General features: G+C 66.6%; 1 protein-coding gene across 3 annotated transcripts; it reads right to left on the bottom strand.

Annotated features, from left to right (window-relative positions):
* On the bottom strand, window positions 1–27,603 carry CCDC142 (coiled-coil domain containing 142). 3 transcript variants are annotated; one of them, XM_074992131.1, is made up of 11 exons: window positions 27,519–27,603; window positions 11,785–11,956; window positions 9,355–10,815; window positions 8,932–9,018; window positions 8,617–8,778; window positions 8,199–8,359; window positions 7,755–7,880; window positions 5,612–5,726; window positions 4,885–5,041; window positions 644–855; window positions 1–336 (listed from the first exon to the last, which is right to left on the bottom strand). In XM_074992131.1, exons 1-11 carry the CDS (start codon window positions 27,567–27,569, stop codon window positions 80–82), a joined length of 2,961 nt encoding a protein of 986 aa, XP_074848232.1. In that variant the 5' UTR covers window positions 27,570–27,603; the 3' UTR covers window positions 1–79. The 3 variants fall into 3 exon arrangements, with proteins under 3 accessions (XP_074848232.1, XP_074848233.1, XP_074848231.1); XM_074992132.1 differs by lacking the exon at window positions 27,519–27,603 and adding an exon at window positions 13,541–13,585; XM_074992130.1 differs by lacking the exons at window positions 11,785–11,956; window positions 27,519–27,603 and having other exon boundaries at window positions 9,355–11,383.
* Between the last annotated feature and the right edge of the window lie 211 nt (window positions 27,604–27,814).

Genomic DNA, 27,814 nt, shown 5'->3' with positions numbered 1-27,814 from the left:
GCCACTTGGCTGCTCTATTGCAAAGCACAGATACGTGGCCAGGTTCCTTCCCCTGGCAGGAAGAGCCAAAGCCAGGCCCTCAGGGCTCCGAATTCCTGGTGCAGGGCAGGCTGGGCACCTTCCAGCGCCGGGCACCATGCAGCCGCAGGGACAGCCAGGCCTGCTGGGTGCTGGGCAGGTAGGACTCGGGCATGCAGCTGCCCTGCAGCTGGCTGAGGAGGTCAGCGCTGTGGGTCTCCAGGGCAGGGCTGTTGCGCAAGGCTTGCCCGTCCAGGCTCTCCAGGCTGTTCAGGCTGCCTGCTGGGAGGTCCTGGGTGCGGCTGCCGTGGTGAGCACCTGCTCCAAGGAGAGGAAATGTCAGCCGGCGGGGGCGGGGCAGTCGGGCACACGAGGCAGGCCCCAGCCACTCGCACCCAGGGCCCTCAGGAGGGTCTCGCCAAGCCAGGCCCAGGCCCAGGCGTCCCCAGAGCAGGAGCTGTCAGCAGGCTGCTCGGAAAGGGCCACGGGCCTGCACCTGCTCACCCCCACTGCCCAGCACAGGCTGCTGTGCAGAGCGAAGCTTGTGCCCCCGTGGAGCACAGCTGAGAGTCTGGCTCAGCGTGCTCAGCCGTGCATGTCCCCCACCCGGCCCCGCAGCACTCACAGCACTGGCGGAAGGACTCCCAGGTGTGGGAGGGCAGGTAGGCCTTGCTGCTGGGCTGCTGCAGGAGGCAGATGATGGCGTTGTCCATCTGCTGGAAGACAGGCAGTGACAGCACGCACTGCTGGGTCTCAGGCGACAGGCCAGAATCCTCCGACTGCACCAGCTGCCGCACTGTGTCGAAGTCTTGCTTCAGCTGGAAGGCACCCTGCAGGCTGGGGAGCCCCAGGGTTACGGAGCGGGTCGGAGAATGGAGCCCTCCAGCCCCCATCCCGACCTGCAGCCCCTGCCCTGCCCCCGCAGCTCTGCCAGGCCCCCATCCCGACCTGCAGCCCCTGCCCTGCCCCCGCAGCTCTGCCAGGGTCCCCCATCCCGACCTGCAGCCCCTGCCCTGCCCCCGCAGCTCTGCCAGGCCCCCCATCCCGACCTGCAGCCCCTGCCCTGCCCCCGCAGCTCTGCCAGGCCCCCATCCCGACCTGCAGCCCCTGCCCTGCCCCCGCAGCTCTGCCAGGGCCCCCCATCCCCGACCTACAGCCCCTGCCCTGCCCCCGCAGCTCTGCCAGGCCCCCATCCCAACCTGCAGCCCCTGCCCTGCCCCCGCAGCTCTGCCAGGGCCCCCCATCCCCGACCTGCAGCCCCTGCCCTGCCCCCGCAGCTCTGCCAGGCCCCCATCCCCGACCTGCAGCCCCTGCCCTGCCCCCGCAGCTCTGCCAGGGCCCCCCATCCCGACCTGCAGCCCCTGCCCTGCCCCCGCAGCTCTGCCAGGCCCCCCCATCCCAACCTGCAGCCCCTGCCCTGCCCCCACAGCTCTGCCAGGGCCCCCCATCCCCGACCTGCAGCCCCTGCCCTGCCCCCACAGCTCTGCCAGGCCCCCATCCCAACCTGCAGCCCCTGCCCTGCCCCCGCAGCTCTGCCAGGGCCCCCCATCCCCGACCTGCAGCCCCTGCCCTGCCCCCGCAGCTCTGCCAGGGTCCCCCATCCCGACCTGCAGCCCCTGCCCTGCCCCCGCAGCTCTGCCAGGGTCCCCCATCCCGACCTGCAGCCCCTGCCCTGCCCCCGCAGCTCTGCCAGGGTCCCCCATCCCGACCTGCAGCCCCTGCCCTGCCCCCGCAGCTCTGCCAGGCCCCCCCATCCCGACCTGCAGCCCCTGCCCTGCCCCCACAGCTCTGCCAGGCCCCCCCATCCCCGACCTGCAGCCCCTGCCCTGCCCCCGCAGCTCTGCCAGGCCCCCCCATCCCCGACCTGCAGCCCCTGCCCTGCCCCCGCAGCTCTGCCAGGGTCCCCCATCCCGACCTGCAGCCCCTGCCCTGCCCCCGCAGCTCTGACAGGGTCCCCCATCCCCGACCTGCAGCCCCTGCCCTGCCCCCGCAGCTCTGCCAGGGCCCCCCATCCCCGACCTGCAGCCCCTGCCCTGCCCCCGCAGCTCTGCCAGGCCCCCATCCCGACCTGCAGCCCCTGCCCTGCCCCCACAGCTCTGCCAGGGTCCCCCATCCCGACCTGCAGCCCCTGCCCTGCCCCCGCAGCTCTGCCAGGGTCCCCCATCCCGACCTGCAGCCCCTGCCCTGCCCCCACAGCTCTGCCAGGCCCCCCCATCCCGACCTGCAGCCCCTGCCCTGCCCCCGCAGCTCTGCCAGGCCCCCATCCCGACCTGCAGCCTCTGCCCTGCCCCCGCAGCTCTGCCAGGGTCCCCCCATCCCGACCTGCAGCCCCTGCCCTGCCCCCGCAGCTCTGCCAGGGTCCCCCATCCCGACCTGCAGCCCCTGCCCTGCCCCCGCAGCTCTGCCAGGGTCCCCCATCCCGACCTGCAGCCCCTGCCCTGCCCCCGCAGCTCTGCCAGGGCCCCCCATCCCCGACCTGCAGCCCCTGCCCTGCCCCCGCAGCTCTGCCAGGCCCCCATCCCGACCTGCAGCCCCTGCCCTGCCCCCGCAGCTCTGACAGGGCCCCCCCATCCCGACCTGCAGCCCCTGCCCTGCCCCCGCAGCTCTGCCAGGGTCCCCCCATCCCGACCTGCAGCCCCTGCCCTGCCCCCGCAGCTCTGCCAGGGTCCCCCCATCCCGACCTGCAGCCCCTGCCCTGCCCCCGCAGCTCTGCCAGGGCCCCCCATCCCGACCTGCAGCCCCTGCCCTGCCCCCACAGCTCTGCCAGGGTCCCCCATCCCGACCTGCAGCCCCTGCCCTGCCCCCGCAGCTCTGCCAGGGCCCCCCCATCCCGACCTGCAGCCCCTGCCCTGCCCCCGCAGCTCTGCCAGGGCCCCCCCATCCCGACCTGCAGCCCCTGCCCTGCCCCCGCAGCTCTGCCAGGGCCCCCCCATCCCCAACCTGCAGCCCCTGCCCTGCCCCCACAGCTCTGCCAGGGTCCCCCATCCCGACCTGCAGCCCCTGCCCTGCCCCCGCAGCTCTGCCAGGGCCCCCCCATCCCCGACCTGCAGCCCCTGCCCTGCCCCCACAGCTCTGCCAGGGCCCCCCCATCCCCGACCTGCAGCCCCTGCCCTGCCCCCACAGCTCTGCCAGGGCCCCCCCATCCCGATCTGCAGCCCCTGCCCTGCCCCCGCAGCTCTGCCAGGGTCCCCCATCCCGACCTGCAGCCCCTGCCCTGCCCCCGCAGCTCTGCCAGGCCCCCCATCCCGACCTGCAGCCCCTGCCCTGCCCCCGCAGCTCTGCCAGGCCCCCATCCCCGACCTGCAGCCCCTGCCCTGCCCCCACAGCTCTGCCAGGGCCCCCCATCCCCGACCTGCAGCCCCTGCCCTGCCCCCGCAGCTCTGCCAGGGCCCCCCATCCCGACCTGCAGCCCCTGCCCTGCCCCCACAGCTCTGCCAGGGTCCCCCATCCCGACCTGCAGCCCCTGCCCTGCCCCCGCAGCTCTGCCAGGGCCCCCCCATCCCGACCTGCAGCCCCTGCCCTGCCCCCGCAGCTCTGCCAGGGCCCCCCCATCCCGACCTGCAGCCCCTGCCCTGCCCCCGCAGCTCTGCCAGGGCCCCCCCATCCCCAACCTGCAGCCCCTGCCCTGCCCCCACAGCTCTGCCAGGGTCCCCCATCCCGACCTGCAGCCCCTGCCCTGCCCCCGCAGCTCTGCCAGGGCCCCCCCATCCCCGACCTGCAGCCCCTGCCCTGCCCCCACAGCTCTGCCAGGGCCCCCCCATCCCCGACCTGCAGCCCCTGCCCTGCCCCCACAGCTCTGCCAGGGCCCCCCCATCCCGATCTGCAGCCCCTGCCCTGCCCCCGCAGCTCTGCCAGGGTCCCCCATCCCGACCTGCAGCCCCTGCCCTGCCCCCGCAGCTCTGCCAGGCCCCCCATCCCGACCTGCAGCCCCTGCCCTGCCCCCGCAGCTCTGCCAGGCCCCCATCCCCGACCTGCAGCCCCTGCCCTGCCCCCACAGCTCTGCCAGGGCCCCCCATCCCCGACCTGCAGCCCCTGCCCTGCCCCCGCAGCTCTGCCAGGGCCCCCCATCCCGATCTGCAGCCCCTGCCCTGCCCCCACAGCTCTGCCAGGGCCCCCCATCCCCGACCTGCAGCCCCTGCCCTGCCCCCGCAGCTCTGCCAGGGCCCCCCATCCCCGACCTGCAGCCCCTGCCCTGCCCCCGCCGCTCTGCCAGGCCCCCATCCCGACCTGCAGCCCCTGCCCTGCCCCCGCAGCTCTGCCAGGGCCCCCCATCCCGACCTGCAGCCCCTGCCCTGCCCCCACAGCTCTGCCAGGGACCCCCATCCCGACCTGCAGCCCCTGCCCTGCCCCCGCAGCTCTGCCAGGGTCCCCCCATCCCGACCTGCAGCCCCTGCCCTGCCCCCGCAGCTCTGCCAGGCCCCCATCCCGATCTGCAGCCCCTGCTACCGAGGCCTGGGCTTTGCCAGGGTCCCCCATCCCGACCTGCAGCCCCTGCCCTGCCCCCACAGCTCTGCCAGGGACCCCCATCCCGACCTGCAGCCCCTGCCCTGCCCCCGCAGCTCTGCCAGGCCCCCATCCCGACCTGCAGCCCCTGCCCTGCCCCCGCAGCTCTGCCAGGCCCCCATCCCGATCTGCAGCCCCTGCTACCGAGGCCTGGGCTTTGCCAGGGTCCCCCATCCCGACCTGCAGCCCCTGCCCTGCCCCCACAGCTCTGCCAGGGACCCCCATCCCGACCTGCAGCCCCTGCCCTGCCCCCGCAGCTCTGCCAGGCCCCCATCCCGACCTGCAGCCCCTGCTACCGAGGCCTGGGCTTTGCCAGTGCCTCTCACTCCTGAGCCAGCCTCCCCCACCTGTGGGCAGCGCTACCTGAACTTGATTTTCTGTGCGAGGATGTGTTCCATCCAGGCTTCCACAAAGGCTGTCAGGACCTGGGTGAGCGCGGGCAGCTGGGTGCTCTGCAGGACCGGGCCCAGGATGCTCCGGGCAGCCGCCGAGGCGTACTCACTGGGGCTGCGGGGCGCCTCTGCAGGAAGCAGCACTGCTGCCGCTCAGCTGGAGGGAGCACAGTGCCAGCCAGCCAGCTGCGGGCAGGCGGCAGGGCCCAGATCCCTGGGCAAGCACTGGAGGGGCCAGCAGTGGGGGGCTAATTCTCCTGTGTCTGGGATTGCTGGGCAGCTGTAGGGGAACCGGCCCGGGAAGAAGAGCCCTGGCTAGGCTGTGGGGCAGCCTGGGGCCGATTTGCAGCCATGGGATGCGCCTGTGGGGCAGAGGGGGTCGGGTCTGACTAGCAGCCCCCCCTTGTTCCCTGCACGTTTCTGGCCGCACACGGAGGAGGAGCCCAGGGTGAGGCTGATCGACTCGGTGGTGGGACACCGACCCCCTTGGGCAGGACTTTGTAGTGACTCGGGACCCCAAACAGCCTGCTGTGCCGTGCCCAGCCGCCGGGGGCGCCGGACACAGCTGGCTCACCTGCCTGCTAGCAGGGCGCAGGCCCGGAGCCGGCGCTCTGCATTTCCTGGCAGGGCAGGGCAGGGCAGGGGCTGGCTGAGACGGCGCAGGGCCGTCGGTGGGCAGCAAGGACCCGGGGCTGTACCTGGCTGCAGGCTGGCCCGCCAGTGCTTGCCCAGGGGCATGGTCTGCCCGAAGATCTCGGCTGACATCCGCTTGCAGTCGGCGGAGAACATCTGCAGCACGGCCTGCGAGAAGCTCTGGGGAGCAGGGGAAGGGCACGGCTGGCAGCGGGGGCTGGGCATGTGCACCAGGGACAGAGCAGAGCCAGTCCCGCCCCCCACCACTGCCATGGGACCAGCTCCTCCCCTAGCCCCACCCCAGCCTCTGCCATGGGGCTAGCGCCTGCCACAGCCTACCCAGGACAGCACCGCTGCCACCACAGGGCCAGCGCCCCCCCTTCCCGCAGCCACTGCCTTGGAGCCAGCCCTGTTCCCAGCCGCCATGGGGCCAGCCCTGCCCCCCCAGCCACTGCCTTGGAGCCAGCCCTGCCCCCCAGCCACCATGGGGCCAGCCCCACCCCCCCCCAGCCACTGCCTTGGAGCCAGCCCTGCCCCCCAGCCACCATGGGGCCAGCCCCACCCCCCTCCAGCCACTGCCTTGGAGCCAGCCCCACCCCGCAGCCGCCATGGGGCCAGCCCCCCCCCCAGCCACTGCCTTGGAGCCAGCCCCACCCCGCAGCCGCCATGGGGCCAGCCCCCCCCCCAGCCACTGCCTTGGAGCCAGCCCCGCCCCCCAGCCGCCATGGGGCCAGCCCCCCCCCCCCCCACCCCAGCCACTGCCTTGGAGCCAGCCCTGTTCCCAGCCGCCATGGGGCCAGCCCCCGCCCCCACCAACCCCTGCCTTGGAGCCAGCCCTGCCCCCCAGCCACCATGGGGCCAGCCCCACCCCCCCCAGCCACTGCCTTGGAGCCAGCCCTGCCCCCCAGCCACCATGGGGCCAGCCCCACCCCCCTCCAGCCACTGCCTTGGAGCCAGCCCCACCCCGCAGCCGCCATGGGGCCAGCCCCACCCCCAGCCACTGCCTTGGAGCCAGCCCCACCCCGCAGCCGCCATGGGGCCAGCCCCCCCCCCAGCCACTGCCTTGGAGCCAGCCCCGCCCCCCAGCCGCCATGGGGCCAGCCCCCCCCCCCCCACCCCAGCCACTGCCTTGGAGCCAGCCCTGTTCCCAGCCACCATGGGGCCAGCCCTGCCCGACCAGCCACTGCCTTGGAGCCAGCCCTGTTCCCAGCTGCCATGGGGCCAGCCCCACCCCACCCAGCCACTGCCTTGGAGCCAGCCCTGCCCCCCAGCCACCATGGGGCCAGCCCCACCCCCCCCCAGCCACTGCCTTGGAGCCAGCCCCGCCCCCCAGCCGCCATGGGGCCAGCCCCCCCCCCCCCAGCCACTGCCTTGGAGCCAGCCCTGTTCCCAGCCACTGCCTTGGAGCTAGCCCTGTTCCCAGCCGCCATGGGGCCAGCCCCACCCCCCCACCAGCCCCTGCCTTGGAGCCAGCCCTGCCCCCCAGCCACCATGGGGCCAGCCCCACCCCCCTCCAGCCACTGCCTTGGAGCCAGCCCTGTTCCCAGCTGCCATGGGGCCAGCTCTGCCCCACCAGCCACTGCCTTGGAGCCAGCCCTGTTCCCAGCTGCCATAGGGCCAGCCCCACCCCCCCGCAGCCACTGCCTTGGAGCCAGCCCTGTTCCCAGCCGCCACAGGGCCAGCCCTGCCCCCCCAGCCACTGCCTTGGAGCCAGCCCTGTTCCCAGCCGCCACAGGGCCAGCCCCACCCCACCCAGCCACTGCCTTGGAGCTAGCCCCGCCCCCAGCTATCACCACCATGGGGCCAGCCCCACCCCCCAGCCTACCCAGGACAGCACTGCTGCTGCCTTGGGACCAGCCACTGCCAGCACCGTGCACCCCACCCGTTCCCCTAGATCCTGTCCACTTGGAGCAGAGCCAGGCCCCTCCTGGCACCAGCCCACCCACGTTGCCTTGCCTTGCCCTGGGTCCCACTTGGCACTGCCCTCCCGCCAACCCCCAGAACAGGGCTGGGGTCAGGAGCTGCTCAGACCTCCAGGAGGGGGCTTCCAGCCATGCCCAGCTCTGGGGCACTCAGCTCCCTGCTCAGCCAGGCCCTGGAAGGGCTGAGACGCAGGGACAGAGGGGCTGGCCCAAGGGAAGCCTGGACGCCCAGACCCCACGCGGCTACCGGGAAGCGCTGCAGCGCTCCCAGCCAGCAGCCCCGTACCTGGATGCTGGCGGCTGTTGAGTGGATCTGCAGGCACAGCTGCTGCTCCCAGCCGGGGCTCTCCCTGCCCTCAGGGAAGGCCCCGCTCACCAGCTCTGCCAGGCTGGCGGTCTCCACCTTTAGCAGCTGCAGAGAAGAGGAAGACGTGAGGTCCTGAGACCAGCCATGGCCAAAGAGAGCCTGGCTGGGGCGGGCAGCAGGGGCACTTTCCACTCCCCACGGGGATCAGAGCTGGGCCTTTTCCCGACCTCCCCAGGCCCATCCCTCCCGCCAACTCCCTTTCGCACGTCGGGTTCCCCAGGGCCTGGCCTGGCCTGGCCTGGGAGCAGCTGGTGCTGGGGGTCGGCTCCCCAGGGCTGTGGGAGGGAAAAGCCCCCAGAGCCAGGCAGAATCGCCATGGCTGAGGGTCCCAGCTGCTGAGGGAGCAGCCCCAGGGCCACTCACCTGGAGATCTCCCTGGGTGACGAGCAGGAACGGACAGAGGGACCAGGCTGCCAGGTGCTGATAGGCCTTGGCCATGAGCCATGAGCGGGAGGCCTGCCCTGTGGCCAGGCACAGAGTCAGCAGCTCCAGCCGGAGACCTGGGCAGATGAGGTCCCTGCTCGCTGCGGGGAGGGAGAGCTCGTTAGTGGCAAGGCCGGGAGCCAGGGGTGGCCCAGTGGTACCAGGGCTGACCTTGGGAGTGCAGCTAGAACCTGATTTCTCTGCAGAGCACTGGGGCAGGTGTCTCCCTGGAGACGAGCTCCTCCCACCTCTGGGGGAACTACCCCAGCCCCCACAGGTAGCAGAACCCTCCTCCGCCTCCCTGAGGCTCCCGGCTGGCAGCGAGAGAACCCCAGCGGCCGGGCAGGGCCCCACTCACCAGCCCCCGCAGCGAGCCGAGGCCCCAGGCATTTCAGGGCGCAGGCCAGGGGAGGGTGGAGCTCCCAGAGCAGCTGGGCAGTCCTGCTGTGCGCCGCGCCCACCGTCCTGGGCCCAGGCACACACCTGTCACCGAGGCTGGAGCCCAGGGCCCGGCAGAAGCCTGGGGGAAGAGGACAGCACCCAGTGGGTGAGGGAGATGCTGCCACCAGCTAGTCTGACAGGGAACAGCCAGGGGCCCTGTTCCCTGAGCCTCCTCCCTCCGCATCCCAGGCCCTGTCCAGGGCCCCTCCCAGCCAGCCGCCCTGGGCCTTACCTTGGTCCCAGCTCCGGAAGACGCTGCGAGAGAGCAGGTGCAGGCACAAGCGCTGCAGTGCCGCCTCGCACTCCGGGGGCACGTGGGCTGCAAGCGAGCACAGGGGTGAGCACAGGAGGGTGCAGAGCCAGGGGAGAGGGACCAGGCCGGAGCCTTCACCCCAGCCGGTGCCCAGAGCACTGGCCTGCAGCAGGCAATGCCGCAGCTCCAGGGGGAAGGACAGCTGGGCATCAAAGCACTGACCAGGGCAGGAGCCAGCAGCTGTCCCGAGGGGAGAGGCCGCACACCCAAGCGCCTGCGCAGAGGCCGGCTCAGAGCCAGAGCCCCAGGAGGGCAAAGGCCCAGGTCACAGCCACCCTCCCGCCACCCAGCCCATCCCTGCTAGAGGGCTGGGGACGCGCCAGTGCCCTGCCCCCAACTCACCCTGAATCAGCGCCTGGCTCAGCTCTTGCGCCAGCATGACCGCTGCCCTTGCCGTGCACCGGGGCAGACCCCCAAAGGGCGGCTCCAGGCGCTGGGCTAGCCAGGCGGCGGCAGCCTCCCAGAACAGCGGGCGGTACTGCGCATACAGCGCCCCGACAGCCTCCGCATAGGACGCGTCCAGCCAGTGCACGCATGTCCAGCTGGGTAGAGAGGACGAGCTCAGGCCTGGGCTGGCTGCCGGGGACTCCTGGCCCTCCTCTGCTCGGGGCTTCTCCTGCTTGGGCCTCTTGAGCGCATGGTGCCAGAGGGTGTCAGTGGAGGCCACCAGGACGCCCAGAACAAGGTCCAGGAGCTCCTTGTCCTCCCCACACACGTTGTGCAGCTCCTTGGGGAGGCCAGCCCCCTCCTGCGCTGGGGGAGACCCAGGGGACCCCATGTCTCTCGTGCTGCTGCTGTGGTCCAAGGCCCAAGGCACCATGGTGTCCTCCCAGCGCACCTGCTCCAGACAGTCCCCCTGTGCCTGCTGCAGCAGGAGCAGGTGGAGTCTGTGGGCAGCCAGCCTACCTCTCTCGGCTGCCAGTATGCCCAGCACCCGCTCAACGGGATAGGCCTCAGCGCCACCCCCCACCGCCCCCTTGTGCTGGCGTCGCGCAGCAGGCTCAAGCCTGGGCTCGCTGGAGGCCTGCTCCTGCAGCACACGGTTGTACATCTCCAGGCCCTGGAAGAGGTCGGAGAGCCGGGCAGGGGAGGTGGTGGTGCGGCTGGCCCAGGCCAGGCTGCGCAGCAGCACGTCCAGGTAGCGTTCCACCAGGCGGACGGCATGCAGCGCCACCAGGCCCAGCACCCACTTCATGTGCCGCACCGACTCGTGCTGCTGCAGCAGCAGCGCCCGCAGCCAGGGGTCGCCCCGCAGCTTGCGTTGCAGCCCGCTCCAGTGGCTGGTGTGAGTCCGCAGCTCCTCACAGAGGCCCCGGAGCTGTCTGCTGCCCCCAGGGTCACCTCCCCAGTCCGGCGGCGCCTGCTGCTGCTCCGCCAGGAGAGCCAGGAGGTGGCGCACAAAGTCGGAGGCTCCCTTAAGGCGGCGGCTGTACTCGCGGGAGAGGCGGAGGTGGTGGCGGTGCTGCAGCAGGGCGTGCAAGGTGGCGCCGTGCTTGGCCACGCTGGGGTAGGTGGGGTGGTAGCAGAAGGTGCCCTGGGCTGCGTCGCTGGCTGCCGGCTTGATGTGGCCTCGGAAAGTCTCTGTGCGGGGGTTCTCCTGCACACAGAGGCAGCGCCTGAGCCCCAGAAGGCTGTGCTCCACCTGGGCCAGGCGGGCGAGGGCGCCGGGCGAGTCCTCCTCGTCGCTGGCATAGGCACTGGCACACTGCTGCAGGAGGCACCGCGCGCCAGGGTTCACGCAGCTCCACAGCAGGGCCTCTGCCTTCTGCAGGGACTTGGCAAAGCTGCTCAGGGAGCTGCAGCCTGCAAGACACAGACTCCTGGGGAGCCTGGAAATGGGAGCAGGGGGCTGCAGCCCCAGGGAACCCCGAAAACCTCCCCAGAAGCAAAAGCAGAGCCAGCCCAGGGCTGAAAAAGAGCCTGCAATACGTAGGGGGGAGGGGCCCCACCAGCTCATCAAGCCACTGCAGATGTGCCAACTCCCTAGGACACCCCCAGCTCCAAAGACCAGGGGTACGAGGAACCACAGGGCACCTGCCTTGTAGCTCTGGAACCCCCTGCTCAACCTACCCACCCTCTCATGCCCTTCAGTGGGGAATCCCCGAGACCCCTGCGTGGGCAGAGGCACTAGCCCATTGCTCGCCTGGCTGCCTGAGGCACGAGCAGGGCTGGACGGACAGCGCTGCTTCACAGGGTATGGACAAGCACCCACGGCTCCAATCCCGCAGAGGGACACGGGGGCAGCTCCTTTGCCTCCTCTTGCTATCAGGGCTAAGGGCACCCAGGGGCAGCCCATTCTCCTGTCATCTGCACCCCTCCTCTCTCTTCCTGTTGTCAGCCCCTGCCTGCCTCCCCACTGCACTTCCTCAGCCTGCTGTCCCCGTCCCCCCCACACCACACCACTGCTGCAGCTCAGAGGATCTCAGCTGCCCCTCCCCACTGTAATCCCCAGGGATTAAACCGCCCAGACTGAACAAACGGGCTGCAGGAAGGAGGCACAAATGCCATTAAAGGATCAAGAGACTAAAGGGAGCAGTCCCCCCAGCCCGGAGCAGTCCCCCCAGCCCAGCCCAGCCCCAAGCGTCTACCTGAGCTGGCAGCAGCCCCGCACGCCCTGCCCCTGCCATTGCAGGCTGCCAGGCAGCTGCCGTCACCGCCCTCACCTGGGGCTCCCGGGCTCTGCTTTCAGCAGGAAGCTCTGACCCGCAGCTCCCCTCCCGCCTCACCCGGAACGCTGCCATTCTGCCCAACCCCCCGCGTCTCTGTCCTCACCGGAGTCTGCTGACGTCTCTCGAGCCCCTTGCCCGGGCCCGTCAGTGGGAGATGCCTGCTCAGGCCCCGCCAGCGAGCTGAGTGGCGGCAGGATGGAACCAGAGGCCTGACACATGCGGGACATGAGGAGGATGAAAACAGTGTTCAGCCCAATGCCATCTACTTCAATCGCCTGCAAGAGAGCAGGATGGGGGTCAGGCTCAGCAACCCCACAGGGCAGTCACCAGCTCAGATGCCCCGACCTCTCCTAGTACAGCAGGCCAAGGCACAGGGACGCTGGCTGCCAATGCCTCCAGGCGCAGAGCAGCCGGAGCCCAGGAACAGAAGGGAGGGTGTCTGCACTGCAGTGGAAGCCCAGGGTTCAAACCCAGGGCAGTGATTATCTCCCCCCCGCCCGCCACACGGGGAGTGACGGAGCTGTGGAGCCCGGGTTCAAGCCCACGTGATCTGCTGCGTTGACGTGGGTCCGGGGGACTCATGCTCTGGTAGGCGCCAGCAGGAGCCAGGCCCTCACTGCACACCATCGGGGTCCGGGACGAGCAGCTCGTGGCCAGCCACGATCCCCTGGTGCGGGGCAGGAAGCTGCAGCGCCTGCGGGCGCCGGGATACGGGCCTGCGGGGCGGATGCTGGAGCCATGAGCGGGGACCCGCAGCTGGGGGTCAGGGCCTGAGCTCCACCGGCCAGGCACACCCCTTGGCGGAGACACCCCGGCCCGGGCACCGCCCCCCCAGCACACGAGCTGATGGGCCGGGGGTGGGGGCAGCCCGTGCCGGGAACAGCTGGGGAGGAAGCGGGGAGATAATGGGGTGAGCAGCGCGGCCCGAGGGCGCAGGAGCGGGGCAGGTCTGCGGGGGGGCTGGGCCAAGGCGGGGGGGGGCTGGGGCCAGGTCTGCGGGGGGGGCTGGGCCAAGGCGGGGGGGGGCTGGGGGCAGGTCTGCGGGGGGGGCTCGGCCAAGGCGGGGGGGGGCTGGGGGCAGGTCTGCGGGGGGGCTGGGCCAAGGCGGGGGGGGGCTGGGGCCAGGTCTGCGGGGGGGCTGGGCCAAGGCGGGGGGGGGGGCTGGGGGCAGGTCTGCGGGGGGGGCTGGGCCAAGGCGGGGGGGGGCTGGGGGCAGGTCTGCGGGGGGGGCTCGGCCAAGGCGGGGGGCTGGGGGCAGCTCTGTGGGGGGGGCTGGGGGCAGGTCTGTGGGGGGGATGGGCCAAGGCGGGGGGCGCTGGGGGCAGGTCTGCGGGGGCGCTGGGGGCAGGTCTGCGGGGGGGGCTGGGCCAAGGCGGGGGGGGGCTGGGGCCAGGTCTGCGGGGGGGCTGGGCCAAGGCGGGGGGGGGGGCTGGGGGCAGGTCTGCGGGGGGGGCTGGGCCAAGGCGGGGGGGGGGCTGGGGGCAGGTCTGCGGGGGGGGCTCGGCCAAGGCGGGGGGCTGGGGGCAGCTCTGTGGGGGGGGCTGGGGGCAGGTCTGTGGGGGGGATGGGCCAAGGCGGGGGGCGCTGGGGGCAGGTCTGCGGGGGCGCTGGGGGCAGGTCTGCAGGGGGGGCTGGGCCAAGGCGGGGGGTCGGGGGCAGCTCTGTGGGGGGGGCTGGGGGCAGGTCTGCGGGGGGGGCCGGGGGCGACCATGCGGGAGAGTGGGGCGGGGCCTGGGGCGGGGGCGTGGCTCCATGGGATTTGGCCCCGCCCCAGGGGAGCTCCGGTTCCATCCGGTCCCCAGGCAGCTCGCGGTAGCCATGGTAACCGGCGGCCCCACCCGGCCCGACCCGACACTCACCGGCTACCGCCGCTCGCCGAACCGCCCCACGCTCGGGACTGGGGCGGGGCAGGAGCCAATCAGCGGGATAGGAAGCGGCACGTGACGAAGGTCGGTCGGCGTTTGCCTCTCCCCCCTTTGTCACGTGATAAGCGCGGTGGGCGGGGCCTACCCTTATGCCCCTCCCCCACTCGCTGGGCCCCGGGGGCGTGGCCCCACCCCCAGGACTCGTGCTGCGCCTGCGCTGCCCGGCTGGGCTCTCCCGTCCCCAGCGCCCCCGAACCCCGCAGCACCAGTGACCCCCAATAACCCCAGAGCCCCCCAGCACCCCCGAACCCCACAGCAGCGGTTACCCCAATAACCCAGAGCCCCCATTACCGCAGAGCCCCCAGCGCTCCCCAAACCCCGCATCACCAGTGACCCCCAATAACCCCAGAGCCCCCAATAACCCCAGAGCCCCCCAGCGCTCCTCGAAGCCCGCAGCACCAGTGACCCCCAATAACCCAGAGCCCCCCAGTGCTCCCCAAACCCCGCAGCACCAGTGACCCCCAATAACCCCAGAGCCCCCAATAACCCCAGAGCCCCCCAGCGCTCCTCGAAGCCCGCAGCACCAGTGACCCCCAATAACCCAGAGCCCCCATTACCGCAGAGCCCCCAGCGCTCCCCGAACCCCACAGCACCGGTTACCCCCAATAACCCAGAGCCCCCATTACCGCAGAGCCCCCAGCGCTCCCCAAACCCCGCATCACCAGTGACCCCCAATAACCCCAGAGCCCCCAATAACCCCAGAGCCCCCCAGCGCTCCTCGAAGCCCGCAGCACCAGTGACCCCCAATAACCCAGAGCCCCCAGCGCTCCCCAAACTCCGCAGCACCAGTGACCCCCAATAACCCAGAGCCCCCCAGTGCTCCCCGAACCCCGCAGCACCAGTGACCCCCAATAACCCAGAGCCCCCATTACCACAGAGCCCCCCAGCACCCCCGAACCCCGCAGCACCAGTGACCCCCAATAACCCCAGAGCCCCCAATAACCCCAGAGCCCCCCAGCACCCCCGAACCCCACAGCACCGGTTACCCCAATAACCCAGAGCCCCCATTACCGCAGATCCCCCCAGCACCACCAAACCCCGCAGCACCAGTGACGCCCAATAACCCCAGAGCCCCCAATAACCCCAGAGCCCCCCAGCACCCCCGAACCCCACAGCAGCGGTTACCCCCAATAACCCAGAGCCCCCATTACCGCAGAGCCCCCAGCGCTCCCCAAACCCCGCATCACCAGTGACCCCCAATAACCCCAGAGCCCCCAATAACCCCAGAGCCCCCCAGCGCTCCTCGAAGCCCGCAGCACCAGTGACCCCCAATAACCCAGAGCCCCCCAGTGCTCCCCAAACCCCACAGCACCAGTGACCCCCAATAACCCCAGAGCCCCCAATAACCCCAGAGCCCCCCAGCGCTCCTCGAAGCCCGCAGCACCAGTGACCCCCAATAACCCAGAGCCCCCCAGTGCTCCCCAAACCCCGCAGCACCAGTGACCCCCAATAACCCCAGAGCCCCCAATAACCCCAGAGCCCCCCAGCGCTCCTCGAAGCCCGCAGCACCAGTGACCCCCAATAACCCAGAGCCCCCATTACCGCAGAGCCCCCAGCGCTCCCCGAACCCCACAGCACCGGTTACCCCCAATAACCCAGAGCCCCCATTACCGCAGAGCCCCCCAGCGCTCCCTGAACCCCGCAGCACCAGTGACCCCCAATAACCCCAGAGCCCCCATTACTGCAGAGCCCCCAGTGCTCCCCAAACCCCGCAGCACCGGTGACCCCCAATAACCCCAGAGCCCCCATTACCGCAGAGCCCCCAGCGCTCCCCGAAACCCACAGAACCAGTGACCCCCAATAGCCCCAGAGCCCCCATTACTGCAGAGCCCCCCAGTGCTCCCCAGCGCCCATCACCCCAGAGCCCCCATTACTGCAGAGCCCCCCAGCGCTCCCCGAACCCTGCAGCACCGATGACCCCCAATAACCCCAGAGCCCCCATTACCGCAGAGCCCCCAGCGCTCCCCAAAACCCGCAGCACCAGTGACCCCAATAACCCCAGAGCCCCCATTACAGCAGAGCCCCCAGTGCTCCCTGAAACCCGCAGCACCAGTGACCCCCAATAACCCCAGAGCCCCCATTACCACAGAGCCCCCAGTGCTCCCAGAAACCCGCAGCACCAGTGACCCCCAATAACCCCAAAGCCCCCATTACTGCAGAGCCCCCCAGTGCTCCCCAGCGCCCATCACCCCAGAGCCCCCATTACTGCAGAGCCCCCCAGCGCTCCCTGAACCCTGCAGCACCAGTGACCCCCAATAAACCCAGAGCCCCCATTACCACAGAGCCCCCCAGCACTCCCTGAACCCCGCAGCACCAGTGACCCCCAATAACCCCAGAGCCCCCATTACTGCAGAACCCCCCAGCACTCCCTGAACCCTGCAGCACCAGTGAACCCCAATAACCCCAGAGCCCCCATTACCCCAGAGCCCCCCAGTGCTCCCCTGTGATGGGGTTCAGGGGTCCCCCTGCACTGCACCCCGCCCGCTGGCAGGAGAGACTCTCACTCAGCAGGCACAACAGCAGGTTTATTAGGCAACAGATGTCCAGTTTCTCACAGAAGCAACAGCATAGCCGCCAGAGACAGTCCTTCCAACCTGTCCTGGGGAGAAGACCCCAAGGGGTGCCCCTCTGGGGTGTAGCTTCCCCCCTCCTCAGGCTGGCTGCCTTCCAGCTCTCCCTTTTCCTAGCCTCTAACTGCCGCCCCCGATTCAAACCCAGCTCAGTTCCTCCCTGCTCTTTGTTCAGGCAGAGGTGTTATCTGCCAGTTGTAGCCCCAGGGTCATCCTTAGCCACTGGGAGCTGCTGCTTGCCTCGGACATCCAGCCTGACTCACACATGCACCCCCCCCACTCCATCACATCTCTCCCCCCTTCCAGACCGCACTGAGCGGGGTCACTTAGCCAGTGACCTGGGGAAGTTCGGGGCCCTCCCTGCGTGACAGGGCATCGGCTATGGTGTTGTTGTTCCCCTTGACGTGGACCACCTCCATGTCGTAGTCCTGCAGGAGCAGACTCCACCGCAGGAGCTTGGCGTTGGCCCCTTTCATGTGATGCAGCCAGGTCAGGGGTGAGTGATCGGTGTACACGGTGAAACGCCGTCCAAACGGGTATGGCTGCAGCTTCCCCAGCGCCCACACCATGGCCAGACATTCCTTCTTTATGGCTGCGTAGTTTTGCTCCCGGGGCAGCAGCTTTTTACTCAGGTACACGATGGGGTGTTTCTCCCCTTTGTCATTCACCTGCATTAGCACCGCCCCCAGCCCCACGTCTGAGGCATTGGTGAACACCAGGAAGGGCTTGTTGAAGTCTGGATTTGCCAGCACTGGGGCCCTGACCAGAGCCTCCTTCAGCGCGCAGAGGGCCTCTTGGCACTGCTCGGTCCAGACCACCTTGTCAGGCTTTTCCTTTTTACACAGCTCCGTGAGAGGGGCTGCGATGGAGCTGAAGTGGGGCACAAACCTCCGGTAGTACCCCGCCATCCCAATGAAGGCCTGGACCTGCTTCTTAGTCTGGGGTGTTGGCCAATCTTTGACAGCCTCCACTTTAGCTGGCTCTGGCTTTAAGCAGCCGCTGCCCAACTTGTGGCCCAGGTAGGTCACCTCAGCCATCCCCACCTTGCACTTCCCTGCCTTGATAGTCAGACCGGCCTTCTGGAGTCGGTCCAGCACCTGCTTGAGTTGGGACACATGGCCCTCCCACGTTTGGCTGAAGATGCAAATGTCGTCCATGTAAGCCAGGGCAAAGCTCTCCATCCCTTTCAGTAGCTGGTCCACCAGACGCTGGAAGGTAGCGGGTGCCCCCTTGAGGCCAAAGGGCAGGACCAGGAACTCGTAGAGCCCCACAGGAGTGATGAAAGCCGACTTCAGCCGGGCATCTTGGTCTAATGGCACTTGCCAGTACCCCTTGGTGAGGTCTATGGTGGTGAGGTAACGGGCTCCCCCCAGCTTGTTTAAAAGGTTATCAGGCCTGGGCATGGGGTAGGCGTCCGAGACAGTGATGGCGTTAAGCTTGCGATAGTCCACACAAAACCGAACAGACCCATCTTTTTTAGGGACTAACACCACGGGAGAGGCCCAGGGGCTGGACGAGGGTTGGATCACCCCCAGAGCCAGCATGTCTTTAACCTCCCGCTCTATGTCCTGAGCCGTCCTCCCTGTGGCTCTGAATGGCACACAATTGATAGGGGCGTGGGTGCCTGTCTCTATTCGGTGGACAGCCAGGTCAGTGCGTCCGGGTCTGTTTGAGAACAGCTGTTGATGCAAATGCAGCACCTCCTTGATCTCCGTCTGCTGGGCAGGGGTCAGCTGGTCTGAGAGGGGAATAGACTCCAGCAAGGAGCTGGCTTCAGTCCTTGTGAGTAAATCCACCAAGGGATCATCCCCCTGCCCCTCCCAGTGTCTGCACACGGCCAGCACCAAGTTCTGCCTGTCCCAGTAAGGTTTCATCATGTTTACATGATAGACCCGGCGGCTGTGGTCCCGGTTCGACAGTTCCACCACATAATTCACATCATTTAGCTGTTTGACGACCTTGAAGGGCCCATCCCAGGCCGCTTGCAGCTTGTTCCGCCGCACAGGTATAAGGACCATCACTTGATCCCCGGTGGCATAGGCTCGGGCCCTGGCGTTACGGTCATACCAGACCTTTTGCTTCCTTTGGGCCATGGAGAGGTTCTTCCTGGCCAGGCCCATGAGCTTGGTGAGTTTTTCCCGGAAGGTCAGTACATACTGTACCACTGACTCCCCTTCAGGAGAGGCCGTCCCCTCCCACTCTTCTCTGAGCAAGTCCAAGGGTCCCCGTACCCTCCTTCCGTACAGCAGCTCAAACGGGGAGAACCCCGTGGATTCCTGGGGCACCTCCCTGTATGCAAACAGCAGGTGGGGTAAGTACTTGTCCCAGTTATGGGGGTATTGATTTATGAAGGTTCTCAGCATCTGCTTTAGAGTCCCATTGAACCTCTCCACCAGCCCATTGGTTTGCGGGTGGTAGGCTGTGGCCCAGGTGTGCCGGACCCCACACTTGTCCCACAAGCTTTGCAGTAGGGCCGACATGAAGTTGGACCCCTGATCTGTGAGGACCTCCTTGGGGAACCCCACTCTGCTGAAAATGGACAGCAGTGCATCTGCCACGGTGTCAGCGTTGATAGAGGTCAAGGCCACTGCTTTTGGGTATCGCGTGGCAAAATCTACCACTACCAAAATATATTTCTTCCCCGAACGCGTTGCCTTGCTGAAGGGGCCCACTATGTCTATAGCCACTTTTTGGAAAGGCTCCTCTATGATGGGCAGTGGCCTCAAGGCAGCTTTCCCCTTGTCCCGGCTCTTCCCCACCCTCTGGCAGGGATCGCAGGACAGGCAATACAGACGGACAGCTGCAAAGATCCCTGGCCAGAAAATGTTCTGTAACAACCTTCTCCTGGTGCGGTGGATCCCCTGGTGTCCTGCGAGCGGGACATCATGGGCTAGGTACAGCAGCCTGCGCCGGTACTTTTGGGGAACCACCAGTTGCCTCTGGACCTTCCATGGCTCCGCTTTGCGTCTGGGAGCCCATTCCCGGTACAGGAATCCCTTTTCCCACAGGAATCTCTCCTTGCAGCCCTCCCCCAGCTGTGGAGCTGGGCTGAGACTGGCCAGTTCCCTCAGCTTCTGCAAGGAGGGGTCTCTCTGCTGCTCTGCCTGGAATTCTTCCGCTCGGGCAGGAGCGGATGCGACTTCCCCATCCCTGCCTGGCTCCAGCATCCCTGGCCTGTGAGATCTGGTTTTTGGGGGCCCCCTTTCTCTCAGGGTTGGCCCCTGTGGCTTTGGCTGGGCCTGTACCCCTGAATTTGGGGAGCGCACCCCTTGTTTTCTTTGGCTACGGGTCAGGACCAGGGCACGAGGGCGTTCACCTTGCCAGTTCTCCAGGTCAGCCCCCATCAGTACATCTGCCGGCAAATGGCTGTGCACGCCCACTTCCTTGGGGCCTTCCTTCTTCCCCCATTTCAGGTGCACCCTCGCCATGGGCACCTTGAAAGGGGTCCCATCAATTCCTGTTATCGTCAGGTGGGAATCGGGTATCATGCAGCCCGGTGCCACCACCCCGGGTCGGGCCAGCGTCACGTCAGCGCCTGTGTCCCAGAACCCCGTGACCTTTTTCCCGTCTACCTCGAGGTGTTTGAGACACTTGCTCCACAGAGGCATTGCTGCCCCCACTCTGTAAACTGGCCTCTGAGCATTTGGTCCCCCTGAGGAGCTGGTCTGTGGGGCGGATTCGGCCCAAGCCGAGTGCCCATTGTCAGCACCACCCGCCTTGGCCGCCAGCCCCTCTGACTTCTGGGACCCCACCCAGTTGACTCCATGACCCCCCGGCCTGCTCAACCTGTCTGGGAGCCTGGGGCACTGGGCTGCTCTATGCCCCTTTCGCCCACAGCGGTAACAGCCTGGGTCTTGTTGTGTCCCTTGGGCCGGCTGCTCTGTCCGGGTTCTGTTTGGCTCTCTGGGGGGTGGGTGGCTGGCCCCTCTTTCCTGGGCTTGCCCAAGAGGTGGTCCCCTCTGTCGTACAGTTAGGGACCGGTCTCTCTGAGATTCTCGGTTTCTCCAGGACTCCCTCTCCCTCCGGGACTCCCTCTCTCTCCGAGACTCCCTCTCTTTGTGGGGCTTACTTTCAAACCTGGCCCGGCTGTTTGTGAAGTCATCTGCCAGTTTCCCTGCATCATGTGAGTCCCCTGGCTTCCGGTCCACGAGCCGCACCCTCAGGTCAGGTGCGCACATCTCGTAGAATCGCTCCACGACCGCCAGCTCGATCAGGTCCTCTACGGACTGGACTCCCATTCCGAATGCCCACTTCTGGTAGTATTGCTTCAGGCGGGCAGTTGTATCTACGTGGGTTTCCTCTGGCCTCTTCTGCGCCTCCTGGAACTTCTTCTTGTACATCTCCGGAGTCAGCCCGAACTTATGCAGCAGGGCCTGTTTGAACCGTTCATAGTCCCCAGGCTGCAGCCCCACCAGCTGGCTGAGCACCGCTGCGCCCTTCCGGCCCAGCAAGGGGGTGAGGTGCCGGAGCCACTCATCTGGGAGAACCTCATGCAACTCACAGGCTCGCTCGAAGGCGGTAAGGAACTCGTCCATGTCCCCTGGGTCCTGACACTGGGCCAGCACACGCGTCTCCAAGTGACTGGCCACCCCGAGCCGTCTGGCCCTCTCCCCGCTTACCGCAGCTGGGGCCTCTTGGCGTCTCGCCTCTGCCATGGTTCGCTCATGCTCCCGCTCTCGCTCTCTCTCCTTCCGTTCTCGTTCTTTCTCCTCCCGCTGTGTCTCTTGTAGCTGGCGCTCGTGCTCACGCTCTTTTTCTCGTTCCTGGCGCTCGTGCTCACGTTCTCTTTCCCGTTCCTGGCGCTCACGCTCTCTTTCTCGTTCCTGTCGCTCACGCTCTCTTTCCCGTTCCTGGTGCTCCAGTTCCTTTAATTTCACCTCGAGTTCCAGCCGTTGCAGCTCTGCGGTGGGGGACTCTGCCCGCGATGGACCACCGCTAGCTGAGTGCGACCTGGCGGGCACCGCGTCTGTCTGACGGCGTCGAGCCCCCGCTCCTGTCGGAGAATCCGAAATGCTTCCCGAGGCTGACCGGCCACTTTCTGCCGGGACAGGCTCTGCTCCCCCGGATCGGTCATTCTCTTCCAGCTGTGCAATCAGCTGGGCCTTGGTCGCCTTCCCCACGGTCAGGCCCCTCTCTCTGCACAGCCCCGCTAGCTCTGCCTTCAGGAGTCGGGTATAATCCATCTCCCCGCTATCTCCCGGGGTATCCACTCACCAGCAGCAGCTGCAGGAATGGCTCTGTTCTCCCTCTGGCTCTTGTGAGACTGCTTCCTTCTCTGGTGCTCAGTCAGCCACTGCTGGGAGCTCATCCGTGGGTGCAGTGCATCCCACTTCTGACACCAGTGTGATGGGGTTCAGGGGTCCCCCTGCACTGCACCCCGCCCGCTGGCAGGAGAGACTCTCACTCAGCAGGCACAACAGCAGGTTTATTAGGCAACAGATGTCCAGTTTCTCACAGAAGCAACAGCATAGCAGCCAGAGACAGTCCTTCCAACCTGTCCTGGGGAGAGGACCCCGAGGGGTGCCCCTCTGGGGTGTAGCTTCCCCCTCCTCAGGCTGGCTGCCTTCCAGCTCTCCCTTTTCCTAGCCTCCAACTGCCACCCCCGATTCAAAACCCAGCTCAGCTCCTCCCTGCTCTTTGTTCAGGCAGAGGTGTTATCTGCCAGTTGTAGCCCCAGGGTCATCCTTAGCCACTGGGAGCTGCTGCTTGCCTCAGACATCCAGCCTGACTCACACATGCACCCCCCCCACTCCATCACATCCCCAGAACCCTCTCACCTCAGAACCCCCCGAGCCCCGCAGCACCCCATTACCCCAGAGCCCCCCAGCACCTCCCAAACCAGCACCCAGTGACCCCCAAGTAACCCCAGCACTCCCCAGAACCCTGTCACCCCAGAGCCCCACAGCACCCTATTACGCCAGAGCCCCCATCCTCCAAGGCCCCCAGTGACCCAAGTAACCCCAGTGCTCCCCAGAACCCTGTCACCCCAGAGCCCCGAGAACCCCTGTTACCCCAGGGACCCCAGAACCCCCATCACCCCAAAGACCCCATTACCCCAGAGCCCCCTGAACCTGCAGCCCCCAGTGACCCCCCAAGTAACCCCAGTGCTCCCCAGAACTCCCAGAGCCCCCATTACCCCAGAGCCCTCCCAGTGCTCCCCAGAACCCTGTCACCCCAGAGCCCCTAGAACCCCCCAGCACCCCCATCACCCCAAAGTCCCCCAGTGACCCTGTCATCTCAGTGCTGCCTACCACCGCAGCACCCCTCATCACCCCAACACCCCCAGGTGCCCCATCACCCCAGAGCCCCCCAGTGTCCCCAGTCACCCCAGAGGCCCCCAGTACCTCAGAACACTCCCACTGACCCCCACCCCTCAATGAGCTTCCTTCAGCCCCTTGACACCCATACAGACTGAGAGGCTCCAGTGCCCCCGCCCATCACCCCAGAGAACATGCGAACATAAGAACGGCCATACTGGGTCAGACCAAAGGTCCATCCAGCCCCGTATCCCGTCTGCCGACGGTGGCCAATGCCGGGTGCCCCAGAGAAGGAGAACAGAAGACAATGATCAAGTGATTTATCTCCTGCCATCCATCTCCTGCCCTTGTACTGAAGGCTAGGGCACCATACTTTATCCCTGGCTAATAGCCATTTATGGACCTAACCTGCAAAAATTTATCGAGCTCTTTTTTAAACCCTAATAGAGTCCTGGCCTTCACAGCCTCCTTGGGCAAGGAGTTCCACAGGTTGACTGTGCGCTGTGTGAAGAAAAATTTCCTTTTATTAGTTTTGAACCTACTACCCATCAATTTCATTTGGTGTCCCCTAGTTCTTGTATTATGGGAAAAGGTAAATAATTTTTCTATATTCACTTTCTCCACACCATTCATGATTTTATATACCTCTATCATATCCCCCTCAATCGCCTCTTTTCCAAACTGAAAAGTCCCAGTCTCTCTAGCCTCTCCCCATATGGGACCCGTTCCAAGCCCTTAATCATCTTAGTCGCCCTTTTCTGAACCTTTTCTAACACCAATATATCTTTTTTGAGGTGAGGAGACCACATCTGCACGCGGCACTCGAGACGTGGGCGTACCATAGTTGTATAGAGGGGAAGTACGACATCTTTTGTCTTATTATCGATCCCTGTTTGAACAATTCCTAACAGCCTGTTTGCTTTACTGCGTGGACGTCTTCAGAGAACTACCCACTAGAACTCCAAGATCCCTTTCCTGACCTGTCGTAGCTAAATTGGGGTTATTTTTCCCAGTGTGCACCACCTTACACTTACCCACATTGCCATTTTGCTGCCCAATCACTCAGAGCCCTCCAGAGCCCCCACAGTGCCCCAGAACACCCTCACTGATCCTCCACGAGCCTCCTGCAGCGCTCCTGGCAGTGCCCGAGAACCCATGTGGTCATAGAATCTCAGAGCGGGAAGGGACCTCAGGAGGTCACTGAGTCCAATCCCCTGCCCCAAACAGGATTAATCCCAACTAAATCATCCCGGCCAGGACCTTGTCAAATCAGGATTTAAAAGCCTCAAGGGTTGGAGAATCCACCACCTCTCCAGGCAACACATTCCAGTGCTTCACCAGGAAGCTGAAGGCTGCTATTAAATCACCCCTCAGCCTTCTCTTCTGCAAACTAAATAAGCCCAAATCCCTCAGCCTCTCCCCATGGGTCCTGGGCTCCAGCCCCTTCATCATTTTCGGTGCCCTCCACTGAACCTGCTCCAGCACATCCACATCCTTTTCATACTGCGGGGCCCAAAACCGGACGCAGTGCTCCAGGTGTGGCCTCAGCAGTTCTGAATAGAGAGGAACAACCACCTCTCTAGATATGTTCAAAATTCTCCTCCTAATGCTCCCCAAAATGCCGTTAGCCTTCTTGGCTACAAGGGCACACTGGTTACTCACATCCGGCCTTTCATCCCCATAACCCCTAGGTCCCTTTCCGCTGAACTGCTGCTGACCCAGTCGGTCCCCAGCCTGTAACAGTGCTTGGGATTCTTCTGTCCCAAGTGCAGGACTCTGCACTTCTCCTTGTTGAACCTCCTCAGATTTCTTTTGGCCCAGTCCTCCAATTTATCCAGGTCACCCTGGATCCCATCTCTACCCTCCAATGTATTTACCTCTCCCCCACCTTTGGGTCACCTGCAAACTTGCTGAGGGTGCAATCCAGGCCCTCATCCAGGTCATTAACAACGATGTTGAACAACACCAGCCCCAGAACCGAGCCTCGTGGCACTCCACTTGAAACCGACCGCCATCCAGATAAGGAGTCCTGCCCTGAGAGCCTCCACTCCTCCCTACCACCTAAAGAGCCTGCTGGCCCCAGAGCTCCCTGCAGCACTCTGAACTGAACCCCCGTGATGCCCTAAGAGCTCCCTGCAGCATCCTCTGCAGAACCTCCTACCATATCTCTGGCTAATCCCCACCACCTCCCTGTGCAGAAGCCTCTGCAGCAACCTGCTGGAGATGCCCACGTCCCTCATAGCTCTGATGCTTCCTGCAGGAGGTGCTGGGCAGAAGCTGTGCCTGGTGGGCTGGTGAGGCCAGTGATTGCTGGAGCCCAGCTGCTACCTGCCCCACAGCTTGCTCTTGGGGACGGAGACCGGTCGGGCCTTCTCTGCCTAACATGGCCCAGGCCCAGGCCCCTCCAGAACAGCTCACCCACGGACTGGAGGAGGATTTGGGAGGGAGGGAGTGAGGCAAAAGCCAGGGTGGTGGGGCTGGTCTGGGCTGAACCAGCAGCTCTGTGGCATGTTGCTGGCCCTCAGCCAGGTCTCTCCCCTCTCCCCAGCACAGCCCATGTCTGGGGCCTTTGCACTGTGACACGTGGTCAGATGTGGTGCAAGCAGGAGGCAGGCTGGCCAGGCAGCTGTGCCCACTGCCCTACTGCAGAGCAGCGACGACCAGCTAGCCGGGCCCCAGGTTTGTCTCGCTTGACCTATCAGGACAGGTGGCAGACACCAGCCCCAAGGTGAGCCAGGAACTGCCAGGCCCCTCTCTGAGGGGCTGCTCTCTGCATCCAGGGCGTGCGCTGAAAGCCAAGAGTCACCAGAGGTCTGATCCCTGCCGAGCGCCTCATGCGGAGTGTGCCAGCAGGTGAGCTGCGCGGTCTCCCTAGCTAAGCCAGCCAGGCCTCCCTGAACACACAGGCTCCGCTCTGGCTGGGGAGCACAGAGGCCTCCAAGCAGGGCATCCCAGGTGGGGGCAGGGCCTGGGGCAACCCCCCCTACAGCAAGCCCCCCCCCGCCCCATACTGCCTCCCCAGACAGTGGGGCCTTGGGTTACCTGTGGCCAAGAGCTGGTCAGGCAAAGGCAACCAGGGCTGCCTGGGGCTTCTGACGTGCCCTGGCATTGATGCTGTGTGCTGCTTGGTGAGGTCTGCGGGGAGCAGGCTGGGTGTGTGTCTGGGGGTCCACGTGCACCAGGGATGCGTGTGTTAGCGTGTGCATACGGGTGGGTGCCCGCAGGGTGGGGGATGTCGAGGTGCAGACGTGCATGTGCTGACATTGCTCATCCCCTGCCGGAAGGACCCAGCTTCACCAGTGCGACCCTCAGCCCTCGCGCAGCAAGGGCCTGGCAGCTCACTTCCGACTGAAGGCCCCCGGGGCTGTGCCGGCGGGAGGGGCAGGGAGCTGAGGAGGTCGGAGGCCCATGCTTTGTGGAGGGCCTGGACTCACGCTTTGCTGGGGTGGGGAGGGCTGCAGGGTGGGACCTCGGCGTGCCAATGGGGCCGGGGCAGCAGTACAGGTGGGGAGGACAGTTGGCCTCAGGGCTGAGCAATGGAACCCCGGCCCCGCTGCCCAGCCCAGCGCAGTGGGGCAGTGCCCTGCTTCGGCGGAGCCCTGCCCCTTCTCCCCTCCCCGGCACAGCCCTCCAGCCCACGGCCCGTACAGCAGGGCTGCCTGCCAACTGCCGCTGCACCACGTTCCCACAGCAATCAAGACCAAACGTAGCTCAGTGGGCTGCACTCTGCCGTGTCTCCCCACCTGACCCCCGGGTGCACGTCTGCCCCAGGGACCAGGCAGTGCAGGCTGTCGCTGGGGAGCACCTCCAGCGCCTGGGGGAATGGGTTGGTGTAACCCCTGGGGCTGGCTGGCGCCGTGCGAGCTGCAGGAGGGCAGAGGGCAGCAGCAGCAGGAAGAAGGGGGTGGAGGGGTGCAGCCCCGGAGGAGGGGGGCAGGGAGGAGGGATGAAGGGCAATTCCTCCTTGCTCAGAAGACACAGGGAAAGCAGGCCCAGCCGTGCTCCCCAGCCTGGGGCACTGCGCTTGAGAGCCTGAGAACCGACTTGCACAGCTGGGCAGCCAGGGCCAAGAGTCAGGCAGAGCCCCAGGGCCAACGGCCTCCCCCCCAGCACAGAGACCCCCATCGCCCAGCTGTGTGAAGCTGAGGCCCCGCAGGACACAGCTGAGCTGCCAGGGCTGGGGAAGGAGCTCGCCGCTCACTCTCTTACCCTGCCCTGGCCGGGTTGAGGTGGAGGAGCGGTGGGGTTGCCCCAGGACACAGCTGAGCCTAGTGCTGCTCCAGGCTTTCCTGGGTAGATGTTCCTGTCTCGTGGCTCCCTACAGGGGTACAGAGCACATGGGCCAGCCCCAGGGCTCCATGCTGCTTGGGCATGATGCACTGCCCAAGTCCCCTGCCCTCTGGCACTCTGCCCTGCGTCTCTGTTGGAACCATACCCCGGCCAGGCACTCAGTGCATCAGTTCTCAAAGGCCTTCACTGGCCGGCCAGCCCTGGGTCAGCGACAAGCCTCCTTTCCCAGAGGAACAGCACTGGCCTCACTTTACGGAGGGAAACTGAGGCAGTGGCAGGAACTAGCCTGCTGCAGGCCAGGCCACTGGTGTGCATTGGGATCCCAGCATCAGGGTCTAGCGGCCTGGCTCACCCATCCCTCCGGGGACACTGCTGCTGCGGGAGACTGGCATTCTGCCCAGCCACATTGACAGCAGGGACGGGGCGAAGAACAGGGGCCTGGGGGAGACTCTCGGGGGTGCCTGGGCAGGTGAGGGGTCAGCGAGGCAGGGTGCTGGGAGCCACTCGGTATGCCAGCCTGGGGCAAATGACGCTGCCTGGAGTCCTACCTCGAGGCACCTGTCCCTGATGGAAGGACCCATGCACCCCCTTGCCTGGCCTGAGAGCCCATGGGGCAGGAACACACAGCCTCGCCTCCCCTCCACGCCCCGTGCCAGGACGGGGCCCCATGTGTAAGGGCTACTGTGGGGTCAGCTCAGACTTTCCTCCAACTCCCCATTTCTGGCCTCTGTCCCCTGCTGCCTCCGGCACCCCAAAATGGCAGCGCATTGATTCAGGGCTCGCCCCAGTCCTCACCTCAAGGCAGGCCTTCCTGTGGCTTCTCTCTATGCAGCTCTCCTTGTCCATGGTGGGTCAGCAATGGCCCCAAGCAGCTGCCGGCTGCTAAAGCCACAGAGAAATGCGCTTAACGACAGCGCTAATCAGCTTGGGCCCCAGAGAGGGAGGGGGCTGGCACTGCTCCACTCAGGGACAGCTCTCCGCACACATCCAGCTCCTGCTGGCAGCCGGGAACCCTGCCTGGGCGCCGGGGAACAGCAAACGTTGCTAAGCTTCCCGCCTGCACTCACAGGGTTGGCCTCAACTGCCCACCC

The sequence above is a fragment of the Carettochelys insculpta genome, chromosome 4 (genome assembly GCF_033958435.1).
Source record: "Carettochelys insculpta isolate YL-2023 chromosome 4, ASM3395843v1, whole genome shotgun sequence".
NCBI classification, from domain to species: Eukaryota; Metazoa; Chordata; order Testudines; family Carettochelyidae; genus Carettochelys; species Carettochelys insculpta.
This window is presented reverse-complemented; position numbering and strand designations above follow the sequence as displayed.